The following is a 25,854-nucleotide window of genomic DNA, read 5'->3' on the forward strand; positions in this document are numbered from 1 at the left end:
GTGGAGGCTAGATTAGAAAGGAAAGGAGGCCTTGATATTGTCAGTGAGTCCATGTTTCTCTCTTATTATGAACCTGGAGGACTTGACCTTTGTACACATCTTGGACTATAATATATTTATACAAAAAGAAACCCTTTGGTTCAATGCACATGTGAGAGAATTGACCAGTGTTCTTTGTGTAACATTGTCAACACAGACCCACCAGTCTACTGGAGCTCAGGAATTGAATTCACTGAAAAATTTTCAAACATATTCATACCTCGAGTGAGTTTCTAAGATAACTGATGGCCTTTGAGTGCTTGCCACAAAGCAATGTTGCTTTGCTACTACCTTATAAACCTAAGGAAACATTCTATGCAATTTTTGTTATTAACAGATTTTCAGTTTGGCACATTCTGGAATGCCAGATATTTTAAATATATTTATGTTATATTAGCTACTTATAATATTTACTCAATTTAAGACATGATATAATGTATTCACAGAAACATTGAAGACAATATTTTGATGACACTGATATATTCTTCTCTATTTTCATTTGTTTTGTCAATATGACCAAAACAATGTGCTCCATTTTGTATGTGAGTGCAAGGTTCTGAGTTAAATTCTTGCTTTATGAGTATCTTTTTCTGTGTTTAGGCTTTTAGATCAGCTGCCCAAAATGAATTTTCATCTCTTAGAATGCTTATTCACGTGTTTATACAAGATTGCACATTCACCACTCAATAATATGACATCGTCTGATTTGTCACTGTACATGACCCCAAGCCTTCTTTGGATACCCATTTCCAGAAACTCAGAAAGAGGAATGGAATGGCAGAGAAAGGTAATGTCTCTACTGTGAATCTGAAATCCTGTGTATTAATTCTGAGGGACCATTTTTAATTGCATTCTTTAAGTGCTGCTCTGAAGGGAAAGAGTCATTCATCCACTTGGCAGCTGTGGGCAGGTGGTGTATTCACCAGGACACTGAGTGCACTGAGTCACTCCACCTTTCTCATGCAGGATTCAGTCACTAGAGACATACGACCACAGAGAGCAATGTCATACCATGTGCTAGAAATGACTCAGACATTGAGGTTGGACAAAACAAGGTCAAGGCTGGGTTTCACCACTGGAGATTGCGCAATAGTATACAGAATTTCCATTTTAGACATTCTTACCCAAGTAATGCCAATTTTTTTTTTATTATTTTTTTTTGACAGGCAGAGTGGACAGTGAGAGAGAGAGACAGAGAGAAAGGTCTTCCTTTGCCGTTGGTTCACCCTCCAATGGCCGCCGCGGCCGGCGCACCGCGCTGATCCGATGGCAGGAGCCAGGTGCTTTTCCTGGTCTCCCATGGGGTGCAGGGCCCAAGCACCTGGGCCATCCTCCACTGCACTCCCGGGCCACAGCAGAGGGCTGGCCTGGAAGAGGGGCAACCGGGACAGAATCCGGTGCCCCAACCGGGACTAGAACCCGGTGTGCCGGCGCCGCTAGGCGGAGGATTAGCCTAGTGAGCCACGGCACCGGCCCCCAAGTAATGCCAATTGTATTGACAGCAGGAACCAGGTGACACAACCAAGGTGGCCTGAACAAAAGTGGTCACCTGCATTTAGCTTATTCTGCTGATTGTGATTCATTAAGAGAGATGGCAGGTTCTGATTCCATCTCTGCTGGTGGATTATAAAACCAAGAACATCCCCATGGAATCACAACAAGCAAGGTTGAGGGGAGGCAGGACAATGCACAGGAGAAACCACAGTTAGGCAGGCAGAAATTTTCCGTCAACATTCTCCTTTCTTGTTGAAAAGATTCACTGATGCTCTGTTTGCCAAACGGAGGATACTTTACTTAAGAAGGGAATTTCCAACGGATGTTTTTGTTGGGTATGTTACAAATTTGGGAATGGTGATATATATCTTCACTTCAAATATCATTAGGAAGACTTATTGGAAATGATACTACCTGTAAACAGGTAGTCAATGAAATAAAACTGCAAATAATTTGAACCACAAATGATAATGGTAATGTACTGATAAGAAGTATTTATTTTTATTTATATTTTTGTAAATGTAAAGAGATTTAATGTAGTTTATAGAGACAATTATAAAAATATAATGAATCCTTCCTTCCTTACATCTTCCCTTTCTTTCTTTTTTTAGTTTTTGTGATATTTCTATTACTTTATACCAAAAGGCTTATTGCTCCACTAAATTAACAGTTCAAAAAATAAAAACAAAAAGACCACTCTTTTGCATGAAAAAAGAGAAGGGCTATAAAAAATTATCAGATTGAAAGATCCCAATTTTACAATACAAGTAAAATTTTATATTCTATATATTAACTATCACAAATCAGAGAAAACATGATTTTGTTTCTTTTTTGAGTCTGACTTATTGCACTAAGCATATTGATATCTCATTGCACCCATTTTGTTTCAATGGTCAGGAATTTATTCTTTTTAAAAGATTTGTGCCCAAGTACTCTGGATTTTTCATATCATTTCATACAAAAAATGGGTTCATATATTTTATGTCAACTCATTTGTTTTAGAATTCTAAATGACATATTTTCATGGGTTATAAGATTCTTATGTGTTTTATGATTTATAGCAATGTCAAATGTAAAAGTGCATTCTCTTGTTGCCCTTCATCTAACAGGTTACTCTTATACAATTTCTAATTGATAACTGCAAAAATATTTTCGGACATAGACTGACCTCCTGCATGGGAGGACACACAAAATATGAGGACACCTTCCAGGAACTTTTAGGTATAATGAATCATTTAACTTCCCTTGATTACAAACAGAGACAACCGCTGTGTCATGAGAGATTCTTATACAGTGTCTCCCTTGGAGTTCACGGCATGTCCAAAGGGCAGTGAGGCGGGACCCAGGAACCCTTCTGCTCCTTGTTCAAAGTATGGCTCATAGGTCAAGGATAGTTTTCACATTGTTGTGAGATAAAGAAAAATGTAAAGTGATGCACTGGATTTCAGAAAATAGTGTCAATTCTAGCTGCCTCAAGATACATCACATTGTATGACATAGGGGCTAGGATCCTACAACAGGTAGGTGGAACCCTGTATGAGATTATCTCAGCAAGTATGAAGATTAATGGAATTTAAAATGTTAGCTTCTTAAAATTTATTAAGTTAAGACAGAAACCCTCTGGGAGAGAGAGATCCCTTTCACTGGTTTGTTCCTCTACGGAATATATCATGTAGGGTTGCACTGGTCCAAAGTCAGAAGCAAGGAGCTTACTGAAGCTTTCCCCCATGGGTAGAAGGAATCCAGGTAATCCAGTCAACACTACAGTTTTATCTTATTTTCATGGAAAATATTTTGAAATTCAGGCCTTGTTTTTTCATATTTACTTTCCATATACAGGGAAAATCATTTTTTGAACCAATACACTTTTGTCAGCAAAATATAATAATTTTAATTCCATTTTTCACAAGGAGTTTGAAGTTCTCTGTACATATAATCAATGTGCTCCAGATTAAACTCAACTAAGGGGCTCACAGCACTGCCTTTTAGTTTCCTTCCCCCTTCTTACTCAGTGAGCCCTGAGGCCCATGGATATTCTCAATATCCATGGAAAAGTTTCTGAGAGAATCACAGTCCTTGAGCAGAATAGCCTCTGTTCTGATGGTCTGCTTTCCAAAATGTAAAACATTGTGCCATATTTTTCTTGCTACATTAATGTCACCTTGTTCTCTGTCAGCCTGTTTTTGACCTCTAAAATAATGATAAAAGCAATACCTAAATTTTAGGATTGCTTTAAGGGATGAATGAGATAGTGGCTGAAAATAATTTAATTGGGATAAAAGGAGAATTCATAGGGCTACTAGAGTTTTTTTTTTTTTTTTGAAACTTAAACTAACTAGTACTAGTCAAATCTAGCCAGTGATAGCCTACAGGTTCTCCATTTAATAGGGTAGAGTTCAGGTGAAATTTTTGAGGATATCTATTTTGGTTCCTTCACATTTGCGCCCTTTCCTGACTCTATGACATTCACCTCATTGCTTAGGAGAAATATTTAGGAAAATCCAATTCATTAGCAAGTGGGAGGACTGTAGAATTTGAGACTATAGGTAGTAAGGCAACATTTTGTTTTTCATTCAACAGAGAAAATGGAGCTATCTGTTGACTCTGAGCTCATGGAAGTCCCATACATCGACTAGAAGACCCAAATACGGAAGGATGGAAAGGCCACATCTAGTATGGGCCCCTCTAACTCTGTATTCTACTTTCTGAACATCTACATACTTACATATGATTTTTTTAACCATACACTTCTTTTCACATTATTCTAAGACCATTTTAAAAATATTTATTGGAATTTTCTAAATTTAGTTGACATCTTAAACTTGTTTCTAGATAAAATGGATTTCTTGGTAAAAGACTGGTCATGAGACACCTGAAAATCACACCAACTTTTTGCTTCATGTTTAACATTACTTGATCTTAATGGAACATTCAGTGAGCAGCTTCTAACATATGAGCTCATCTTGTTAGATCTTAGTTTTACCATCACCCATACACAAGGGAGACTTGAAATGGTTCCTTCGAAAAGGGTATAGAAAGATTAAATGAAAAACAACAAAAATAGAATTTAACAGAGGAGTTTTTTGGTCAAAAATTTTTAAAGTCATGCAAATATTTCTGATAAGATGTATTTCCACAAACATTTTCACGATGCATGAAAATATTTTTGAAAATACATCTTATCAGAAATATTTGCATGACTTTAAACATTTTTGACCAAAAAACTCTTCTGTTAAATTCTATTTTTATGCTTTTCATTATCTTCTTACACCATTCTCTGTGTACTGTTTACTTTTCCCTAGACAAATTTGAGAACATCTTCCAACCAAATTTTTTTAATATTTCCAGTACTAATTTTTCATCAACTGAAATTCCATTTAACAGATCAGCTTGCACATTCCTTTATGTTATATACATATAATTTTAAATATACAGATGACATCCCAAAAACCAAAGGAATCTTTCTGAACGAATAGGCTTCCTAGACAAATTCATGACCTGAATCATTTAAAAATATTCAAGACTCACAGTATATCTTGTAACTGTAAATGGAACCACAAAATGACAGATACATAAAAGTGCCTTGTTTCAAAAAACTCTATTGTGCCACATATATTCAAATGTTCATTAATAATGTTCATTTATACCTATTTGACTGTTCATTAATATCTATTTGACTCTTTATTGATACCTATTTGTTAATACCTATTTGACTGTTCATTAATACCTATTTGACTCTTCATTAATACCTGTTTGACTTATTGTTAATACCTATTTGACTATTTATTCATGAATATTTGACTCTTCATTAATACCTATTTGACTTATTGTTAATACCTATTTGACTATTCATTCATGAATATTTGACTCTTCATTAATACCTGTTTGACTTATTGTTAATACCTATTTGACTATTCATTCATGAATATTTGACTCTTCATTAATACCTATTTGACTTATTGTTAATACCTATTTGACTATTCATTCATGAATATTTGACTCTTCATTAATACCTATTTGACCCTTCGTTAATACCTATCTGATTCTTCATTAATACCTATTCGACTATTCAGTAATACTTGTTTGACTTACCGTTAATACCTATTTGACTATTCATTAATGAATATCTGACTGTTCATTAATATCTACTTTATAAAATTCCAATTTTATCTTTATTAGATAAAGGATTTAAAGATCAAATATGGAGACAACTAAAAATATGAATTACTGTTATTCTGAAAATGTTAATTTTTCATGTGACTAAAGTATGAAATTAGAACTATCCTCCAAAAATCTCAAATATTTTATAGAGCAAGAAACACAGGACCAAACATTGTTACATGTGCTTTTTATCAGTTCTATAACTACTTTTAATATTTTGTATATTCTTATGACTTGTAATATACTAAAACATATATACATAGTAATTCACTATTGCATCAAGGAATATATAAATAAAATGTCTGATTACAAACTGTATTTTCTCAAACAAGCTAATTCAGCTTAATGACTATACAATAACATTTGATAAAGTCTAGTAATTTGATGAAGAAAATTCAGTATTACACAAGTTCAGCTTTCAAACTATCATCTGACAATCTACATTTATTCTATTGTTTGTCTTTTCTTGATGAAATAAAATTCACTATACAATTTACTGACTTTGTTAATCATTTTATTTGCTCGTGATTAGTGCTTTGTTGGAGGCTTAGCAGGATAGTCCTTGTGGTTTCATCTGGGTCACTCAAGGGCTTTCGGTGAACTGCCAATGCCACCAGAGATGCTTAGGAGTCTTTCAATTTATGGTGGTTCATTCTTGATCTCTGAGGCATGAACACAGAAGCCCTGCCTCCTGGATACGCAGGAAGGAGTTTCCTACAACAGGGATGCCAAATACTGTTCAAACTGCCACTTGCCTCACATTTGCTAATGACCCATTGGTCAGAGTCTAGAGGTACAAGGTGCAAGGTCAAGCTCAGATTGAGTGGAGAATGGGACTGCACAAGGGGTCATGAGACATACCTGCATGTTCTAAGACAAGGTGGCAAAATTATTACTGAGGGCTGTTACTGTAGACTGCTAAAGATAATCAAAACACATGGCATCATTACTAGCACACACATCCTTTTTATTCATCAGCCTTAACACTTCATTTTCCAGGAGGCTAAAACTGAATTTGGGTATGCTTCATGGGTGAAAGAGCCCCAAGTGCTTGAATTCAAAGATAAAGGGGGCTTCAAAAACTTAATGGATAATGTACATTCTCTTTTTCTTCCATTTCCCCACAAATATATGAAGCCTCCTCATAGAAATCTGCAGGTAAAAACAAACTGTGTATGATTTAGTATTTTCCTCACTGGCTTTTAACTGCATCAAACTCAATTTGTTGTTAGTATCTTTTTCTTTGCTCCAGAATTTAAAGATGGCTTATAATACCTGGTGGAATTTATCTTTCCTCTACATAAACTTAACATGTTGAGAATTAATTTCCATTATCTCTAACGTTCCTCCTAATATCCAGCTAGAACAAAAGTCTACTAATATCGTGGGTCTTCTTAGCATCAGTTTCTCTGTAATTTTTATCCCCAAATTCCCATTTCTTACTTTACTATGTATGAAAAATTTGATCTTGATGCTCTATGAAGTTTTTAAAGAAAGATTTATATATTTATTTATTTGAGAGACACAGTTTCAGAAACAGGGAGAGAAATACCTTCTATCCACTGGTTTATACCCCAAATAGCCAAAACATCCAGGATTGAGCCAGGTTGAAGTGGGATGCCAGGAGCTTCATCATGTTTCCCGCATGGGTGGCCCAAGTACTTGGATCATCTATTCCTGTTTTCCCAGGCCATTAGCAGGGAGTTGATTGGGAATACTACAGCCGGGACTCAAACCAGTGTCCATATCAGAAACAGTCACTGTAGATAGCGGCTTAATACACTAGGCCCCAGTGCTGGCCCCCTGCCATATAAATTTTTATTAGTGATGTAAACTGTTATCTGATTAAGTTTTCCAGTTTTATCCATTCTGTTGCAAATGGCCAGATTTCATTTTTTTAACCATTGTGTGGTATTCCATGGTGTATATATCCCATAATTTCTTTACCCAGTCTTCAGTTGACGGGCATTTGGGCTGCTTCCATATCTTGGCAATTGTGAATTGAGCTGCAGTAAACATGGGAGTAAAGATAACTCTTTCATATGCTTATTTCATTTCTCTTGGGTAAATTCCCAGGAGTGGGATGGCTGGGTCATATGGGAGATCTAGTTTTCAGCTATTAGAGGTATTTCCGTAGTTTTCCCCCAATGGCTGTACTAGTTTACATTCCCACCAACGGTGGATTAGGTTATCTTTTCTCCCACATACTCACCAACCTTTGTTGTTTATTCTTTTTTTCTTTTTTTCTTTTTTCTTTTTTTTTTTTTTTTTTTTTTTTTTTTTTGGACAGGCAGAGTTAGACAGTGAGAGAGAGAGAGAGACAGAAAGGACTTCTTCCGTTGGTTCACTCCCCAAACAGCCGCTACAATATGAAAGCCATTCTAACAGGGGTGAGGTGAAACCTCCTTATGGTTTTGATTTGCATTTCCCTGATGGCTAGTGATCCTGAGCATTTTTTCATGTGTCTGTTGGCCATTGGATTTCCTGTTTTGAAAAATGCCTGTTTTAGTCCTTTGCCCATTTCTTAACTGCGATGTTTGTTTTTGTTGCTGTTGTGGAGTTTCCTGAACTGTTTATACATTCTTGTTATTAATCCTTTATCAATTGCATAGTTTGCAAATAGTTCCTCCCATTCTGTCGATTGCCACTTCACTCTCCTGAGTAATTTCTTTTGCAGTACAGAAGTTTCTCACTGGCCGGCGCCGCGGCTCACTAGGCTAATCCTCCGCCTTGCGGCGCCGGCACACCGGGTTCTAGTCCCGGTCGGGGCGCCGGATTCTGTCCCGGTTGCCCCTCTTCCAGGCCAGCCCTCTGCTGTGGCCAGGGAGTGCAGTGGAGGATGGCCCAGGTGCTTGGGCCCTGCACCCCATGGGAGACCAGGAGAAGCACCTGGCTCCTGGCTCCTGCCAGCGGATCAGCGCGGTGCGCTGGCCGCAGCGCGCCGGCCGCGGCGGCCATTGGAGGGTGAACCAACGGCAAAAGGAAGACCTTTCTCTCTGTCTCTCTCTCTCTCACTGTCCACTCTGCCTGTAAAAAAAAAAAAAAAAAAAAAAAAGAAGAAGTTTCTCACTTTGATGTAATCTCACTTGTCAATTTTGGTTTGTTTGCCTTTGTCTCTGGGGTCTTTTTTAAGAACTCTTTGCCTATGCCAGTGTCTTGCAGGGTTTTACCAATGTTCTGTAGTAACTTGGTGGTTACACTATGTTAGTAGAATCAGCTTAAGAAAATTGTGTTATATAAACTGTGAAAAAATCCAACTCTGGAGAAATTTTCCTTTCTCGAAGCTCTGTCTTTCATCTTCATTTATTTTAAGAAAACATTTTCTCAGAAAATATTTTGTTAAAAGTATCCTTTAATAGAGAAACCACTAGCTATAATTTTTTCTAAACCATGTTTACCCATTTTTAAAACTGCAATGACTACCCTTCATCAGTTCACAGCTCACTGCATTTTCTTTAAATGCACTGTGTAACCCTCATGGAGGTCTAGATGTCGGCCATGACCAGCTCTTGCAAGTCACCATATGTTCCTCTTAAATCCCTATCTCTCTCACTTAGTGCAACCACTTTCCGAGCTCCATTTTTTCTTTTTTTCTTGAATAAGTAATAATAACTTCATTTTAACTCAATGTGCTGAAATACAAAAAATATTTTCAGCAACAAATGTATGTTTCTCATTAACATCAACTGGTTAAAAACGAATCTTGAAAATTAATTTCCACCATAATTAGTTAAATAACTTTGGCAGAATTTTATTTTCAAAAATGGGACTCAAATAAGTTATATCTTCATTTTAAAAACTGAATGCAAAATTAACTGGGTTACAGTTACAATGATAAAATCTAACAACAAAGATTTAAATATAAGAATTCCTTTTTAAACATAAAGTTCACATACTGCAAACAGAAAACAAGGTGTTATTTCATTCTTAGTGAAGAAGTCTTGCAAATGGTAGGCACTCAATATTCGCTCAACTGGATCTAACATTAACATCATTCCATGAATAGTTAAAGTACAGCTCATAATCCATATAAAAAGGTTTGCAAAATACTGTTATGTGTACTGAAAATGCTGTCTTTAAAATTTGAGAACACTTAAAACAAACCCAAGTACCCACCTACATTTTTTTGAAAGAATACACTGAATATTTCAATTTTACCCAATCAAGAGCATGCTATCCAAGTCAGAGAGTATAACCTCTTTGAGAGTATAACTGGCTAGGAGAAATGCAAAATTGCTGATGGATATTCACAAACTTATCAGATTCCTTGTATTTTAGTAGCACTTTCTATGATCCACAATCTTATAAAGAATTCTGCTTTGATTTTAAATTTATACACAAAACTTAAATGGGTGGGTTAGTTAGTAATTATACTTTTGACAATTTAAGTTCTCAGATAGAGCCAAAAATTAAATAAAAATGTTCATAACAGCTTTGTAAGGGATCTTTGATAATATTTAATTCTGTTATAACTGATGACCTTAAAAGGCACTATCTTCACATTTTGTCATGCAGTAAATTGAACACATTTTTTAAGAATTATAATCTCTGTCAGTTAACTGTGCCCCCAAATAAATCACATTTAAGTGGAATATTTCAACCAACCTGAACTTTCAACATTAAACTGAGTCCTAGTTTCAGAAATACACTCTTGAACAAACCACACACAAGCCCAAGCAAACACAGGTGCACACATACACACACATACACACAATCACATAATTCATGCAAGGTTCTCCAATTACAAGACAGTAACACATGACTATTTAAGGAGATAACACTGTCAAGCCATAGTATGGCACCTGTTTGTGTTCCAAAAACCAATATATATTAAAATTCAAAAATGAAAAAGGCACAAATATTGTATTTTTATATCTTAAAGAACAGTTACCCAATGGTCATTTTTTAAACATGTATTTAAAACAACTCACTACTTTCCTTTTTTTTTTTTTTTTTGGACAGGCAGAGTTAGACAGTAAGAGAGAGAGAGATAGAGAGAAAGATCTTCCATTTTTCCGTTGGTTCACCCCCAAGTGGCCGCTACAGCGAGCACGTTGCGGCCGGCGCGCTGCCCTGATCCGAAGCCAGGAGCCAGGTGCTTCCTCCTGGTCTCCCATGCGGTACAGGGGCCCAAGGACTCGGCCATCCTCCACTGCACTCCCTGGCCACAGCAGAGAGCTGGACGGGAAGAGGAGCAACTGGGACAGAATCCAGCACCCCGACCGGAACTAGAACCTGGGGTGCCGGCGCCGCAGCCACAGGTGGAGGATTAACCTAGACCACTCACTCCTTTCTAAGGAAAAGCCCTATTTGGGTGACAAAAGGGAAGCGACAACAGACTGATAAATTGAAAGGCAAGATTGCTCTGGAAATAATCTGTGCCTATTTTGAGAATGTGTTTTAAAAATGGAAAGAGGAAAAGGCTAGTAGAGCACTTGCTTCAGAATACACTAACAGCTTTCATCATTGTTTCAAGCACCCATGATACCAAAAATATACGTAATAAATAAAAAATAAATCAACTACCATAAGATGGTAGGCATTGCATTACCAGAAACGTGGACACTTTATAAACATGGATATTCTTAAAGCACAGCGTTTGACATTTTTGGTATAAAATAAAATCTTTACAAAATCCTTAGGATTTGCAATAAACACTACAGTAGGCAAGGGTAAACTGAAATACTCACTAATACGGTATGATTATTGAAGTCACTGTCGCTAGAAAATGTAGAGTAGAGCAGTGAATCAATTCTCAATGTACCAGTGTGGTGTCCTTTAGATACATCAATTTTTTTGATAGATGACAACATTAATTACCAAGCAAATTTTTGTTTTCCTGTAAGACTCTGTTAAATTCTTAAAAGTTATATTTCACATGGAAATTTAATAGGCTCAATCTTAATGGTGGAGTAAAGGAAGTCAATTTTTATTCTCCATAACATTCTTACTTAGGATGAAGTCCATCACCAGGGAACAATATTTCTCCTATTCTAAGAGATTCTTCCAATTTAAGTTACTACAACAATTAAACATCACAGAGAGAGGCTGAATCTGAAAATGTGATCTTTCAAACTCCTCTTTGTTGTGAATAACAAATGCTTATTTTGATACTACCTGCTCAAAGTACATATGAATCAGTCCTGATATGTTTGATTCCTCAGTTAACACCTAGTAAAGAGGCAGCAAAAATAAAATCTGTTGCAAATTCTCAAGCTTCATTTTTCTCCTTTTGCCCTGAACTGAAACTAAATAAACAAATTATATAAAGTCTAATCTACAGAATAAAGTTATATATGCAAACACATAGTTATATGCATTTTTCCCCAGTGACACACTTTTCTCTTGTGGTTAAATATAAATTTTACGTAAGAAGCACACTGTCACTGCTACAGTAAGTCAGATCCAACAGCCTGACACTGACTGCTCCTGCTTCTCTGGGACAATGCACCAAAACAGACCTTCCTTAGGAACACAACTCACAAACATTGAACATGTATACGTGTTTAAAGCTAAAATTCATTTGTCATGAAAAACTGGCCCATGCAAAACAGTTTATAGTTTTTCCTGTTCACATTGTGCAGAATTTTAATATCATCCACAAAGTTAGTACAGTAATGAAACACAAAGGAGAACACAAGGGAGAAAGTTTCATAGTGCAGCCTGAAACAATCTTAAGAGTTCTCTCCTTTGTGTGCATCTTGCACGTGCAAATTGTATTAGTTCACTGTTTGAAGGAGAGTAGACTGCCCAGGAATTGTTTATTGTTCAGGTGCCTTTTCCAAAGTGAAGAACCTTAAAAATCAAACCAAGATGGAGTGACCTAAGCCAATACCATTAAAAACAAGAAGTTACCTTTGCCCCAAATAAAAAATTAAAGTTTAAAAATTACAGCCCTAAACTTTTTCCCCCAAAGCTAAAACTAGGTGCAGCTATAAAAATAAGGGACCCTATGCTCAGCTAGCTGAGACACTTGTGCCTGGCTGTGCTAAGACCTAACCCAGTTTGTATGCCTCCTAATACTCAAATAATGGTGTGGGAAGCAGGACGCCGCTCTCCCACCAGGGGAACAAAGGGAGCGAGACATCGTCCCCCTCAGGGTGAACAAGATGGCGCTGGCAGGGAAAGGAACTACTAAAGAAGTAAACAACAAAATGGCGACGAGGTGCATGCCTCCCATGTGATCCCGTAGCTGACTGGATAGAAGACGCATGCCCTCCCATGTGATCCCGTAGCTGATTGGACAGAAGACGCATGCCCTTCACATGATCAGCTCGAGGATTGGACTGCTGTGTGCATGGACACTATAGTGCTTTTGATTGGTCGCTGCGGGTATATAAACCGTGTGGCTTTGTGCTGGGGGCGCTCTCTGGACTCCGAGTTCAGGAGGCCCGTCTGCACAGACGCCAAATAAATCCTCTTGCTTTTGCATCAGCTGGTCTGGAGTCTGAGTCTTTGGGGTGTGCCTCTCGACGTGTTAGCATCCTCACTCCAAGAGTCTAACATTTTGGGGGCTCGTCCGGGATTGGTGCGCCCCCAGACTCAATTCCAGGTTCGGCTGGAGGTAAGAGCTAGCTCAGTTTTCATTTCGTGTTGCTGTTGTGTGTGTGTATGTCTTCGGTGTTTCGAAAAACTGTACCTGTACAGGGCTTGTTTCGCTTGGGCCAGCGGGGGAGGCAGACGTGCCCTGAGACCCCTGGTCCCGCCCTGGAGGATGCTCCAAGAGTTTTGTGGGGGAGGGAGAGAGATCAGGTCTCTCTCCTCCCCGGGGAACCCGGCCGTGATCGGCCGCTCCCCTCTCGATTCGTACTTTCGGTTTGTTGCTGATCAGTTGCCACGCGACTTGTGTGGTTTGTTCTGTTCGTCTGTCTATTCGGTGTCCTGCACGTTGTCGATTCAATTGTTTTACCCATGGGTCAACAACTAACTACTCCTTTAAGTCTGACTTTAGGACATTGGAAAGAGGTCACGAAACGGGCACATAACCAGTCAGTGGAAGTGTGCAAGAAAAAGTGGCTGGCTTTCTGTACCTCTGAGTGGCCCTCCCTTGAGGTCGGATGGCCGCAGGACGGCACTTTTAACCTTACTACTATTTTACAGGTCAAAGAGGTTTTCCAACCAGGACCGCATGGACATCCTGACCAAGTGCCCTATATTGTCACCTGGGAAAGTCTCTCCCGAGATCCCCCAACATGGGTTAAGCCTTCCCTTTCCTCTTTAGGGGCACAGACCCCGAAACCAGGCCCCAGGCCTTCTTCAACCCCACTCGTGCCTTTACCTTCGGCGCCGCTCACTTCTTCCCTTTTTCCCCTGAATGAACCACCTAAGCCTATGCCTAAAGCTCCACCAGTTCTCCCAGACACTCAGGAAAGTCTTCTACTTCTAGACCCTCCTCCTCCGTACCCTCCTCGGGTTCCACCACAGTTGGTTCAGGAACCCCAGGACCCCAAGCCGCCCTCCCCCAACTCCACCGAAATGGGAGGGTTAGAGCCTTCCTCCTCCCCACCCTCTACTCACCTGCGGCTGCGAAGGGAACATGCCAGTGGCCCGGAGGGTGTCTGGTCCTCTCAAGCATTTCCTTTAAGGTCAGTGGCCGGCCAGATTCAGTATTGGCCGTTGTCCGCCTCCGACCTATACAACTGGAAGACCCACAATCCCTCCTTTTCCCAAGACCCCCAAGCTTTGACCGGATTAATTGAATCCATTCTACTCACTCACCAACCCACTTGGGATGATCGTCAGCAACTTCTACAGGCCCTCCTCAAGGAGGAAAAACAGCGAGTCATATTAGAGGCTCGTAAAAATGTGCTGGGAGCAGGTGGCAGGCGACCCAACTGCCTAACGAGATCGAGGACGTCTTCCCTCTGACTCGCCTGGAGTGGGACTACAACACCGTGGCCGGTAGGGAGCGACTCCGTCTCTATCGCCAGACTCTGTTAGCGGGTCTCAAAGGGGCAGGGAAGCGCCCCACCAATTTGGCCAAGGTACGTGCGATTATCCAGGGTCAGGAAGAGACGCCGGCAGGGTTCTTAGAACGTTTAATGGAAGGTTATCGCATGTATACCCCTTTTGACCCTTTGGCCACCGAATGCCAGTCGGATGTAATTATGTCGTTTATCGGACAGTCGGCTCCCAATATCCGAAACAAGTTACAACGACTGGACGGGCTGCAAGGGTATACATTACAGGACCCATTAAAGGAGGCAGATAAAATTTTCAATAAAAGGGAAACACAGGAGGAAAAGGAAGAAAGATTATGCAAAGAGCAAGAGCGGAGGGAGGACATCCGGGACAAAAAGCGGAATCGAGAATTAACCAAAATTTTGGCCACGGTAGTGCAGGGTGCAGGGCAAGGTAGGCCAGGACAGAATAAGACCCTGGGAGACAAGAGAAGGCCCTGAGTAGAACGAGACCAATGTGCCTACTGCAAAGAAAAAGGACACTGGGTTAAGGACTGCCCTAAGCTGTCTCAGGAAACTAAGACAAAGACAGTTCCAGTCCTGCCCTTGGGGGAAGACAACTAGGAAAGTCAGGGCCAGGAGCCCCCCCCCGAGCCCAGGGTAACTCTTGACGTAGGGGGGCACCTGGTGACCTTCCTGGTAGATATGGGAGCACAACATTCAGTGCTGACTGAGGCCAGGGGCCCTCTGAGTTCTAAAACTTCTTGGGTCCAGGGAGCTACTGGGGGAAAATTGTACAGGTGGACAACTGAACGAAAGGTCCATTTGAACACCAGACAGGTGACTCACTCGTTCCTACTGGTGCCAGATTGCCCATACCCCCTATTGGGCCGGGATTTGCTTTCAGAAGTGGGGGCCCAAATTCACTTTCATGATAAGGGGATTTCAGCCACCGGCCCGGAAGGGCAGCCCCTTCAAATACTGACAATACGCCTAGAGGATGAACATCGATTGCTTGAAAAAAAACCAGCTAATACAACCTCTCTAGACCCCAAGTGGTTAACGGACTTTCCCCAAGCTTGGGCAGAAACGGCTGGAGTAGGATTGGCTGTCAACCAGCCGCCCCTAATAATTGACTTAAAACCCTCGGCCACCCCAGTGTCAATCCGGCAGTATCCTACGAGCAAAGAGGCCAAGGAGGGCATCAGGCCCCACATAGAGAGACTGTTGTGGTTGGGCATCTTAAAACCATGCCGCTCGCCTTGGAATACCCCCCTCCTCCCAGTAAAAAAGCCAGGCATGGGGGACTACAGGCCAGTGCAGGACCTACGGGAAGTTAACCGAAGGACGGGAGACCTGCACCCTACTGTGCCCAATCCTTACAACCTGCTAAGTACCCTACCACCAAGCCATCAATGGTATAAGGTTCTTTTGTTTAAGACTGAGTCCTCAAAGTCAACTCCTGTTCACCTTTGAATGGAAAGACCCAGCGGCCGGACTTTCCGGACAACTCACTTGGACGACATTGTCACAGGGGTTTAAAAATTCGCCTACCCTGTTCGATGAGGCCCTGCACCAGGATCTGGCAGACTTCCAAGTCAACAACCCCAGCATAGTCCTCCTTCAATATGTGGACGACATGCTTTTGGCGGCAGAGACCAGGACCGTCTAAAAGGTACAGGGGCCCTGCTAAAAAAATTGGGGGAATTGGGATACAGAGCCTCCGCGAAAAAGGCACAAGTGTGCAAAAGACAGGTGACCTACCTGGGATACCTGCTAGAAGGTGGTCAGCGGTGGCTAACAGAGGGCCGGAAACAGACAGTCGCCCTAATTCCACTGCCCAAGAGCGCCCGACAAATGTGAGAATTTCTCGGCAGTGCAGGCTTCTGCCGACTATGGATACCAGGATTTGCAGAATTAGCAGCACCTCTGTACCCCCTCACTAAACCCAATGCCCCCTTTATATGGGAAAAAGAACATCAAATGGTGTTTGATCAAATCAAAAGGGCTCTATTGTCAGCCCCTGCCCTAAGCCTCCCCGATGTGACTAAGCCCTTCACATTGTACGTTGATGAACGAAGGGGAATAGCGAAGGGCATCCTGGTTCAGAAACTGGGACCTTGGAAAAAGCCGGTGGCTTACTTTTCAAAAAAATTGGATAATGTGGTGGCTGGTTGGCCCCCGTGTCTGCGCATGGTGGCCGCAGTGGCAGTCCTTGTCAAAGACGCAGATAAACTGACTCTAGGATAATCCCTCACCGTGGTGGCCCCCCATGCCATTGACACCGTCATCCGGCAGCCACCAGATAGGTGGCTCTCCAATGCCCGAGTGACTCACTACCAAGCCATGTTTCTCAACCCGGAGCAGATTCAGTTCGGACCTGCCACCCCCCTGAACCCGGCTACCCTGCTCCCGGATATGGAGCCCGGTGCCTGGGTACCTCATGACTGTCACCAAATCCTGGTTGAGGCCCATGGCACCCAGGAGGACCTGATGGACCGGCCGTTACCAGACGCGGAACACACCTGGTACACCGACGGGAGCAGTTTTCTACAAAACGGTGAGCGGAGGGCAGGGGCGGCCGTGGTGGATGGACACTCCATAATATGGGCAAGCGCCTTGCCTGCAGGAACCTCGGCTCAGAAAGCCGAGCTTGTGGCCCTCACACAGGCCCTTAAACAAGCTAGCGGGAAAAAAGTTAACATCTATACTGATAGCCGCTATGCGTTCGCTACTGCCCATATACATGGAGAAACTGACCAAAGAAGAGGCCTCTTAACCTCAGCAGGAAAAGACACAAAAAACAAGACTGAAATTTTAGACCTCTTACAGGCGCTTTTCCTACCTAAAAAGTTGAGCATAATTCACTGTCCTGGACACCAGCAGGGAAGTGACCCTATAACAAGAGGAAATAAAATGGCACACGAGGTTGCCAGAACGGCTGCGGTAGGCCCACAGACTCTACACCTGAGTACTGCGGTGGCCCACCATACGCCAGACCACAGGGACCTCCCCTTCCCCCATTTAGATCAAGATTTGGACGAAATCCAGCGGCTTGGGGCGGATTACGATGAACAAAAGGGAGTTTAGACATTCCAGGACAAAGTTGTCCTGCCCCACAAAATGGCCCGTGAACTAATAACTCAACTCCATAAGTGGACTCATTTAGGACATAAAAAACTAAAAATGCTGCTGCAACAAAAAGATCAACCTTACTTTATCCCAAGGCTTAACTCTCTAGTTCAACAGGTCACCGAGTCCTGCGTTCCCTGCGCTAAGGTCAATGCAGGGCGCCTCAAGCTGCCGGAAGGAACAAGGTCCCGGGAGGATCGACCCGGAGTCAATTGGGAGGTAGACTTCACCGAGGTTAAGCCAGGAAAATATGGTAACAAGTATCTCCTAGTTTTTGTAGACACCTTCTCTGGGTGGGTGGAAGCCTTCCCCACCAAACGAGAAACCGCTCAAGTGGTCATCAAAAAAATCATCGAGGACATCTTCCTGCAGTTTGGTCTCCCTCAGGTAATTGGGTCTGATAACGGGCCTGCCTTCGTCTCCCAGGTAAGTCAGCTGGTGGCCAAAACACTGGGGATAAATTGGAAATTACATTGTGCTTATAGACCCCAAAGTTCAGGACAGGTAGAAGGGACAAATAGAACAATTAAAGAGACCTTAACTAAATTAGCTATGGAGACTGGCACTAGAGACTGGGTCCAACTCCTCCCTATGGTCTTGTTCCGGGTCCGGAACACCCCCTCCCACCACGGGTTAACCCCATATGAAATACTGTATGGGGGATCCCCTCCCGCCGCAAATCTGCTTGACCCTATGCTTGACCCCTTTATTAACGCACCTAATTTGCAGGCACGACTAAAGGCACTCCAGATTATACAGAACCAGATCTGGAGACCTCTAGATGCGGCCTACTGGACCGGGAACGCATCAGTCCCTCACTCCTTCCAAATCAGCGACTCTGTCTACGTCCGAAGACACCAGTCTAAGACTCTCGAACCCCGCTGGAAGGGCCCCTACACTGTACTGTTGACCACTCACTCCAATAGCCCTTAAGGTAGACGGAATCGCCGCCTGGGCTCACGCGTCCCACGTCAAGCGAGCACCATCGGGAGCTGATAGAGCTTCGGGCGAGCCAGCACAATGGAAATTGCAACGCACCCAAAATCCGCTCAAGCTGACTTTAAAAAACTCCCTAATGCTTTTAGCTTTGCTTACTTCCACCGTAATAGCCAGGAACCCCCGCCCACTTTACCCTGACCCAAGTTTCCGGAAAGGGAACATGCCTAGGAAACCCTTCCCCGTCTCATATACAACTGTGTAATGTTACCATCCCAAGTGCAAATTTAACAACCTATGCCCATGTTAGTCCAGGCTACGGAAACTGGTGGGCTTGTAACAAGGGACTTACCCCTGTGTGTGTCCCTCGGTCCTTAGTGCCACCCAGGACTTTTGTTATGGTACAGCTAGTGCCTAAAATAATTTACCATCCAACCAACACACTAGAAGATTCCTATGATAGACGCCCCACCCGCATCCGTAGAGAGCCAGTTTCTTTGACCCTAGCAGACTCCTTTTTTTTTTTTTTTTTTTTTTTGACAGGCAGAGTGGACAGTGAGAGAGAGAGACAGAGAGAGAAAGGTCTTCCTTTGCCGTTGGTTCACCCTCCAATGGCCGCCGCTGCAGCCGGCGCACCTCGCTGATCCTATGGCAGGAGCCAGGAGCCAGGTGCTTCTCCTGGTCTCCCATGGGGTGCAGGGCCCAAGCACCTGGGCCATCCTCCACTGCACTCCCTGGCCACAGCAGAGAGCTGGCCTGGAAGAGGGGCAACCGGGACAGAATCCGGCACCCCAACCGGGACTAGAACCCGGTATGCCGGCGCCGCAAGGTGGAGGATTAGCCTATTGAGCCACGGCGCCGGCCTCCTAGCAGAGTCCTGTTAGGGCTCGGAGTTGGGGCCGGGGTTGGAACTGGAACAGCAGCCTTAATCCAGGGTCCTCGGCATTACAATGACTTAAAAATCGCCATTGATGAAGACATACACAATCTATAACTAGGCTGAAGGAATCCCTCACTTCCCTGTCCGAGGTAGTCTTACAGAATAGAAGGGGGGCCTTTGTGCAGCCCTTGGTGAAGAGTGCTGTTTTTATGTCGACCACTCGGGAGTCATAGAAGACTCCATGGCAAAACTAAGGGCTAGGTTGGACGAAAGACATAGAGATCAAGAGGCCCAACAAGGCTGGTTTGAGGGGTGGTTCAACAAGTCCCCCTGGTTAACCACTCTCATTTCCACAGTCACAGGCCCCCTCATTATCCTCCTCCTAATTTTAACTTTTGGCCCGTGCATCCTCAATCGATTGCTGCAGTTCATCGGGACCAGCTGTCCATCACGCAGGCCCTTGTACTCACCCAACAATACCAGGCACTCAGGGACGACGCTGACCTTTAGATTTTAGGATTAAAATCTCTCCAAAAAGAAAAGGGGCGAATGAAGAACGTTAAAAATCAAACCAAGATGGAGTGACCTAAGCCAATACCATTAAAAACAAGAAGTTACCTTTGCCCCAAATAAAAAATTACAGCCCTAAACTTTTTCCCCCAAAGCTAAAATTAGGTGCAGCTATAAAAATAAGGGACCCTATGCTTAGCTAGCTGAGTCACTTGTGCCTGGCTGTGCTGAGACCTAACCCAGTTTGTATACCTCCTAATACTCAAATAACGGTGTGGGAAGTGGAACGCCGCTCTCCCACCAGGAGAACAAAGGGAGCGAGACGTCGTCCCCCTCAGGGTGAACAAGATGGCGCTGGCAGGGAAAGGAACTACTAAAGAAGTAAACAACAAAATGGCGACGAGGTGCACACCTCCCATGTGATCCCATAGCTGATTGGATAGAAGACGCATGCCCTTCACATGATCAGCTCGAGGATTGGACTGCTGTGTGCATGGACTCTGTAGTGCTTTTGATTGGTCGCTGCGGGTAGATAAACCGTGTGGCTTTGTGCTGGGGGTGCTCTCTGGACTCCGAGTTCAGGAGGCCCGTCTGCGCAGACGCCGAATAAATCCTCTTGCTTTTGCATCAGCTGGTCTGGAGTCTGAGTCTTTGGGGTGTGCCTCTCGACGTGTTAGCATCCTCACTCCGAGGGTCTAACAAAAGTACGAAAAAACAGGAATAAATTCAGTAATGAATATCTGAAATCCAAACCAATTTAAATATAATCAAGGAGACCCTTCTTATCTATTATCACAAATATCCCAGTTGCTTCCATGTGTCTTAAAAAATCATTTCAAAAGTTGACACAATTAATTACACCTTATTAATTCCCTCCAAACAGGAAAAATATATGTACCACTCAGCATACAAAAGTTACACATGAAAAGTGCATATATATTTTTCTTAATTGACCCACTCATTAAATTTACATTTGGTCATCCTTAACTTTTAACATGTATAGAATTCTCACATAAATATAGGTCACTATAAGTTTTTAAAAAATTACTTCAGCAGAAAACATGCTTTCTTGTTGAAATCTTAACCTCAATTAGTTCTCAATCACTGTAAATTTGGATAATCCCACAGTTTGTTAAACAGTTAACATACAAACACCACAAAATTTACTAAAAGTCTTGGCCAACTCATTGCATATTTGCCCCTTGAAATGAAAAATAAATTAGAACTGAAGCAGTATATTGCCATAACTTACCTTGAAGGTAAGCAGGTTCATCTATATTTATATAACTTAGACTGGAGACATTACTGGTAATTTCTGATACACGTACTTTTAAGAAGAATCTACAATTAAACTTTGAGATAGCACAAGACAAAACCTCTAAATTCATTTTTCTTTTCAAGAAATAATGGAAGATCTTTTTGAAACTTAGTATCTTCAGTTATCCGAATCACCGCATTATGGAGCTGTGCAATCCTGCGTAGCCTGGCCAAAATGGCAAGGCACAATAAAAAAAAATTAAAGTATTATATAAACAAGAGAAGTCATTGATAATTTAAGGCCTTGAAGTGAATTAATCAGACTAATTTAAAGCTGAAGAATAAAACATAAATTATCCACCTGAAATGCAAGTAATATGCTTTTCACCATCTGTTCTGTGTACAAGAAAACAGATACAACTCTTGCTTATGGTTTGTATATTAGCATCCTTTTGGACCTGGAAGGGTAACGGTCAATTCCATTTTTATAGTGTTCATGGAATATGTCAGGACTGTTTTAGCCATTTGCGAGGTATGCCAAACTGTGAACACTGTGCAGAGGCGAGTGCTCAGAAGGCTTCTGCTACTAAGTGAGGGTGTGACTGAATCATGGACTTCCACCCTGATGTTTCTGTTACATCAGTTGCTTGACTGCTGTTCCAGATTTTCCCATCTTCACACCCAACCTGGCAAAGCACAGTGCACCTGTTAATAAAATCTATGGCTTGTGCTTTCAACCGTTCTGCATTGTACAAATCTGCAAGAACAGGGGTATCAGCAACATTTTCTACTGAAAGGTCAATACACAAAGTTCTTCACACATGACCTAAAGTCGCTCCAGTGCAGATCTGTCTGCAGCTGCCAACAAGTTGACAGCCATTTTATCAAGATTTGGTGGTTTCCTGTGTAAACGAATACCATCATTTCTTTAAAAAGGTCAGGGTCTAAATCACTTATTTCTACTCGATTCTTTTGCTTTCTTCCATTTCATGGTCAAACATTGCATTGAAAACTGGGGATTGGGCTGCAAGTACAGATTTATGAGCTTTAAATTCTTGTCCACGCGCAAAAAAAAACTGCAATCTGTAAATCTTATGTTTTCCCAGAAGTCGCCTAAATCTTCTGCTAGTCGACATTCAGGCACCTTCAAAGCACTTGTATTAGTATGTCCTGATTTGTTTACCGCATCTTGGACCACACTCACCTCACAAAATAATATAAGCTTGTCATCTGGTAAAAGACCATTGGTTTCATCAAGCAAAAAAAATCCTTTCTAATGAATTTTTTAAAACCCCAGTCCTGGGGCTGGCGCCGTGGCACAGTGGGTTGACTCCCTGGCCTGAAGTGCCGGCATCCCATATGGTCCCCGCTGCTCCACTTCCGATCCAGCTCTCTGCTATGCCTGGGAAAGCAGCAGAAGATGGCCCGAGTCCTTGGGCCCCTGCACCCACGTGGGAGACCCAGAAGAAGCTCTGGCTCCTGGCTTCGGATTGGTGCAGCTCATCCAGTTGTGGCCAATTGAGGAGTGAACCAGCAGGTGAAAGCTCGCTCGCTCGCTCTCATGCTCTCTCTCTCTCTCTGCCTCTCCTTCTCTCTCTGTGTAACTCTTTTAAGCAAATAAATAAATCTTTTTTAAAAAAATAAGAAAGGCTTTGCTGACGACCTGCTCCAAAGAGCAACCCCTTAGGCCCTCCTGATCCTCCCACTTTACCTAGCCTGATATCTTCCATTAGCACATTCTCCTGCTCACATGCTGTTTGTGTTTATTCCTTTGTTTTTATATTATCTCCCTCTGCTGGGACACAAGCGCTGTGTGAACACAAATTATTCTATGCCTGGCATACAGTGGGCAGTAAATAAAGATGTGGCTATGGAGACTGGGGTCAGAGTGGCAGCTAAATTTAATTACTAGCAGATGTTGTCTTGGAAACTTTGAGGACAGATATTTCCTGGCAAGTCAGATTTGAAAACAGGCAAGTAACTCTCAGCTAGGGTCTTGGCTTGCATCCTTTGTTTTCCATGGGACTCTAAGCACTATCTGTTTTTTTCTTTGCTTCTTTAAAAATGGTAAAAATGATAAATTTCGATTTCTTTTTCCCAAATAGGTTTGTCATTTATTGTGTTTCAGGCTAAAATCTCACATTTTTTTTTCTTTTGTTTAAAGGGAAATCCTCACATTCACCTGATACTCAGATGAATGTGAAAGTTAAAAATCTTCTCATTCAAAAGAGCACACAGCACAGATTGAGTAAGAATGAAAATGCCTGTGGAGACACTTCTGGGTGGTCGACATTGTATATTGCCTGTAAGTTTCACCCTTTTCTTGTCAAAGAGGAGATTCCATTCTAAAAATAAATCAACTCAGTTGGGTTACACAGTCCAGAGAAAACAAAAAATTTATTATCAAAATAATAATCTCGGCCTTGAATATTTCTTTCTCAGACTGAACTGAGATTATTTCTAGAATCAAAGCAGATGTCACCCATCCTGACTAAACTACACTATTTTGCTCTTGGACTTATATGAGATCTTTTCCATTTGGTGGCTGCAATTTTCCAATCTCAGTGTAAAATTTACTTTCTGGATAAAGACAACAATTTGGAAGTCTCTAAACAAAATCCTGCACCAGCAGTATACAGCAACTACATGTCCAAAGTGATTAATTTTGAAACACTTTCAATGTTCCTGAGATTTGTCAGGATACCAGAACTTGGCGTGAAATGAAGATTTGCCAAAGAGCTTCCCCTTAGCATGAAATCTTGAGTTGATTTAATGTCCAATGACTGGTACATCCCAGCCCAGCCCAGCCCAGCCCAGCCAAGAATGCCATTAGAAGTCTGAGGACAGGCCGGCGCCGCGGCTCACTAGGCTAATCCTCCGCCTAGCGGCGCCGGCACACCGGGTTCTAGTCCCGGTCGGGGCGCCGGATTCTGTCCCGGTTGCCCCTCTTCCAGGCCAGCCCTCTGCTGTGGCCCGGGAGTGCAGTGGAGGATGGCCCAGGTGCTTGGGCCCTGCACCCCATGGGAGACCAGGAGAAGCACCTGGCTCCTGGCTCCTGCCATCGGATCAGCGCGGTGCGCCGGCCGCAGCGCGCTGGCCGCGGCGGCCATTGGAGGGTGAACCAACGGCAAAAGGAAGACCTTTCTCTCTGTCTCTCTCTCTCTCACTGTCCACTCTGCCTGTCAAAAAAAAAAAAAAAAAAAAAGAAGTCTGAGGACATTTCTGTTAACTGTATTATCAGCCATCTTCTTAGGTCTCATCGAATCTCTGCTCAGTTGTTCCAACATTAAATAAGAATAGCTGTTAAGAATTTCTCCTTTGTTGAGCAAATCTTATCAAATTGTCACTTTCAATTTGAGACAATCTTTCAAAACCTTAATAAATTGCAGTGTACACACTTCCAGTCTTTGCTGGATATAATCTAATATCTAGCAACCTCCAGATATCCCACTTATTTCCAACTGTTTCTTCCATCTCAATTATCTCATAACTACCTTTGCTTTAGTTAACTCATAGAGATGAAGAAACATAATGAATGAAAGGAAGGTTCCTTCTCTCTCTGCAAACTATCAGGTGTGTGTCTATGTGTGTGTGTATGTGTGTGTGTCTAGTCCAATAAAGGAAGAAAACTGTGTCAAGCTGAGGTTTTTGATACAGTCACCCATCATTCTAGTCTAGAATGGACTTTTGTGTGACTGGGTAGATTTGCTTTAATTCTCTGTAAACAAATATGCACCTCCCCCCATACACACACATTCACGTGAGTGTACGTGGACATACATCAACCATACTATTCATCCCAGATAATCTACATCAATTTTTTGTAAATAAAATCAGACCCAAGGAACAAATCATCCAATGAATACTGAAAAGTAATTCTAAGTTTATTATAAATCTATTAGAGAAGGTATGTATGATTGCTTGAATTCTGGTATGCCCTGAAATTTCATTTGTTGAAATCCTCACCTCGAGTCATACAATATTTTGGTGTGGTACCTTTGGAAGGTTACTGGCTAATGAGGGTACAGTCCTCAAGAACGGGATTAGTGCCCTTAAAACACAATCTCCAGGGAGCTCTCCAGTGCTCTTTCTACCATGTGAGGGCACATTAAGAAGTTAGCAGTCAAGAAGACAGCTCTCACCAGAACCCGGCCCTGCTGGCAACCTGACCTGAGACTTCAAAAACAGTGAAACTTCTGTTGTTTATAAACCCCCCAATCTTAGTCCTTTGTTACAGCAGCATGAATGAAGCAAAACAGAAAACAAAGCAAATCACATTTGGTCAAGCCTAAGATCTTTACCAGTAGCTGGAGCTCATCAACATTATTTGCAGTGTTTTCTTCTTTAGTCAAAGATGAAGTAAATACTGGGGAAATGCTACTATTTGTTTATCCACAATGGTGGGTAAGTGAGCATCTGTTACATGTCTCAATATGTTTTTAATATTTGCAATGAAAATAAGTTGAAGGAATTTCAAGGACAAGGTCCAGTCAGTATTAGATATCATGCTAAAGAATTTTGAGGCTTATCCCGTAAGTCAATGGA

At 42.0% G+C, this 25,854-nt stretch overlaps 2 protein-coding genes and 1 pseudogene across 2 annotated transcripts; 2 read left to right on the forward strand and 1 right to left on the reverse strand.

Moving 5' to 3' along the window:
• Positions 1 to 13,605: 13,605 nt before the first annotated feature.
• On the forward strand, positions 13,606 to 19,898 carry LOC149121375 (uncharacterized). Its single transcript, XM_089316125.1, is given in 2 exon segments — positions 13,606 to 14,518; positions 14,521 to 19,898. Coding segments are annotated over 2 exon segments (2,463 nt in total). The 3' UTR covers positions 16,071 to 19,898.
• Positions 16,941 to 20,639, forward strand: LOC149121376 (uncharacterized). Its single transcript, XM_089316126.1, is given in 2 exon segments — positions 16,941 to 18,638; positions 18,640 to 20,639. Coding segments are annotated over 2 exon segments (1,986 nt in total). The 3' UTR covers positions 18,928 to 20,639.
• Positions 20,640 to 21,815: 1,176 nt separating this feature from the next.
• On the reverse strand, positions 21,816 to 22,668 carry LOC100348440 (speckle-type POZ protein-like; annotated as a pseudogene).
• Positions 22,669 to 25,854: the final 3,186 nt, after the last annotated feature.

The sequence above is a fragment of the Oryctolagus cuniculus genome, chromosome 16, assembly GCF_051225735.1.
Source record: "Oryctolagus cuniculus isolate XC-2025 breed Fujian yellow rabbit chromosome 16, ASM5122573v1, whole genome shotgun sequence".
In the NCBI taxonomy this organism is placed as follows: domain Eukaryota; kingdom Metazoa; phylum Chordata; class Mammalia; order Lagomorpha; family Leporidae; genus Oryctolagus; species Oryctolagus cuniculus.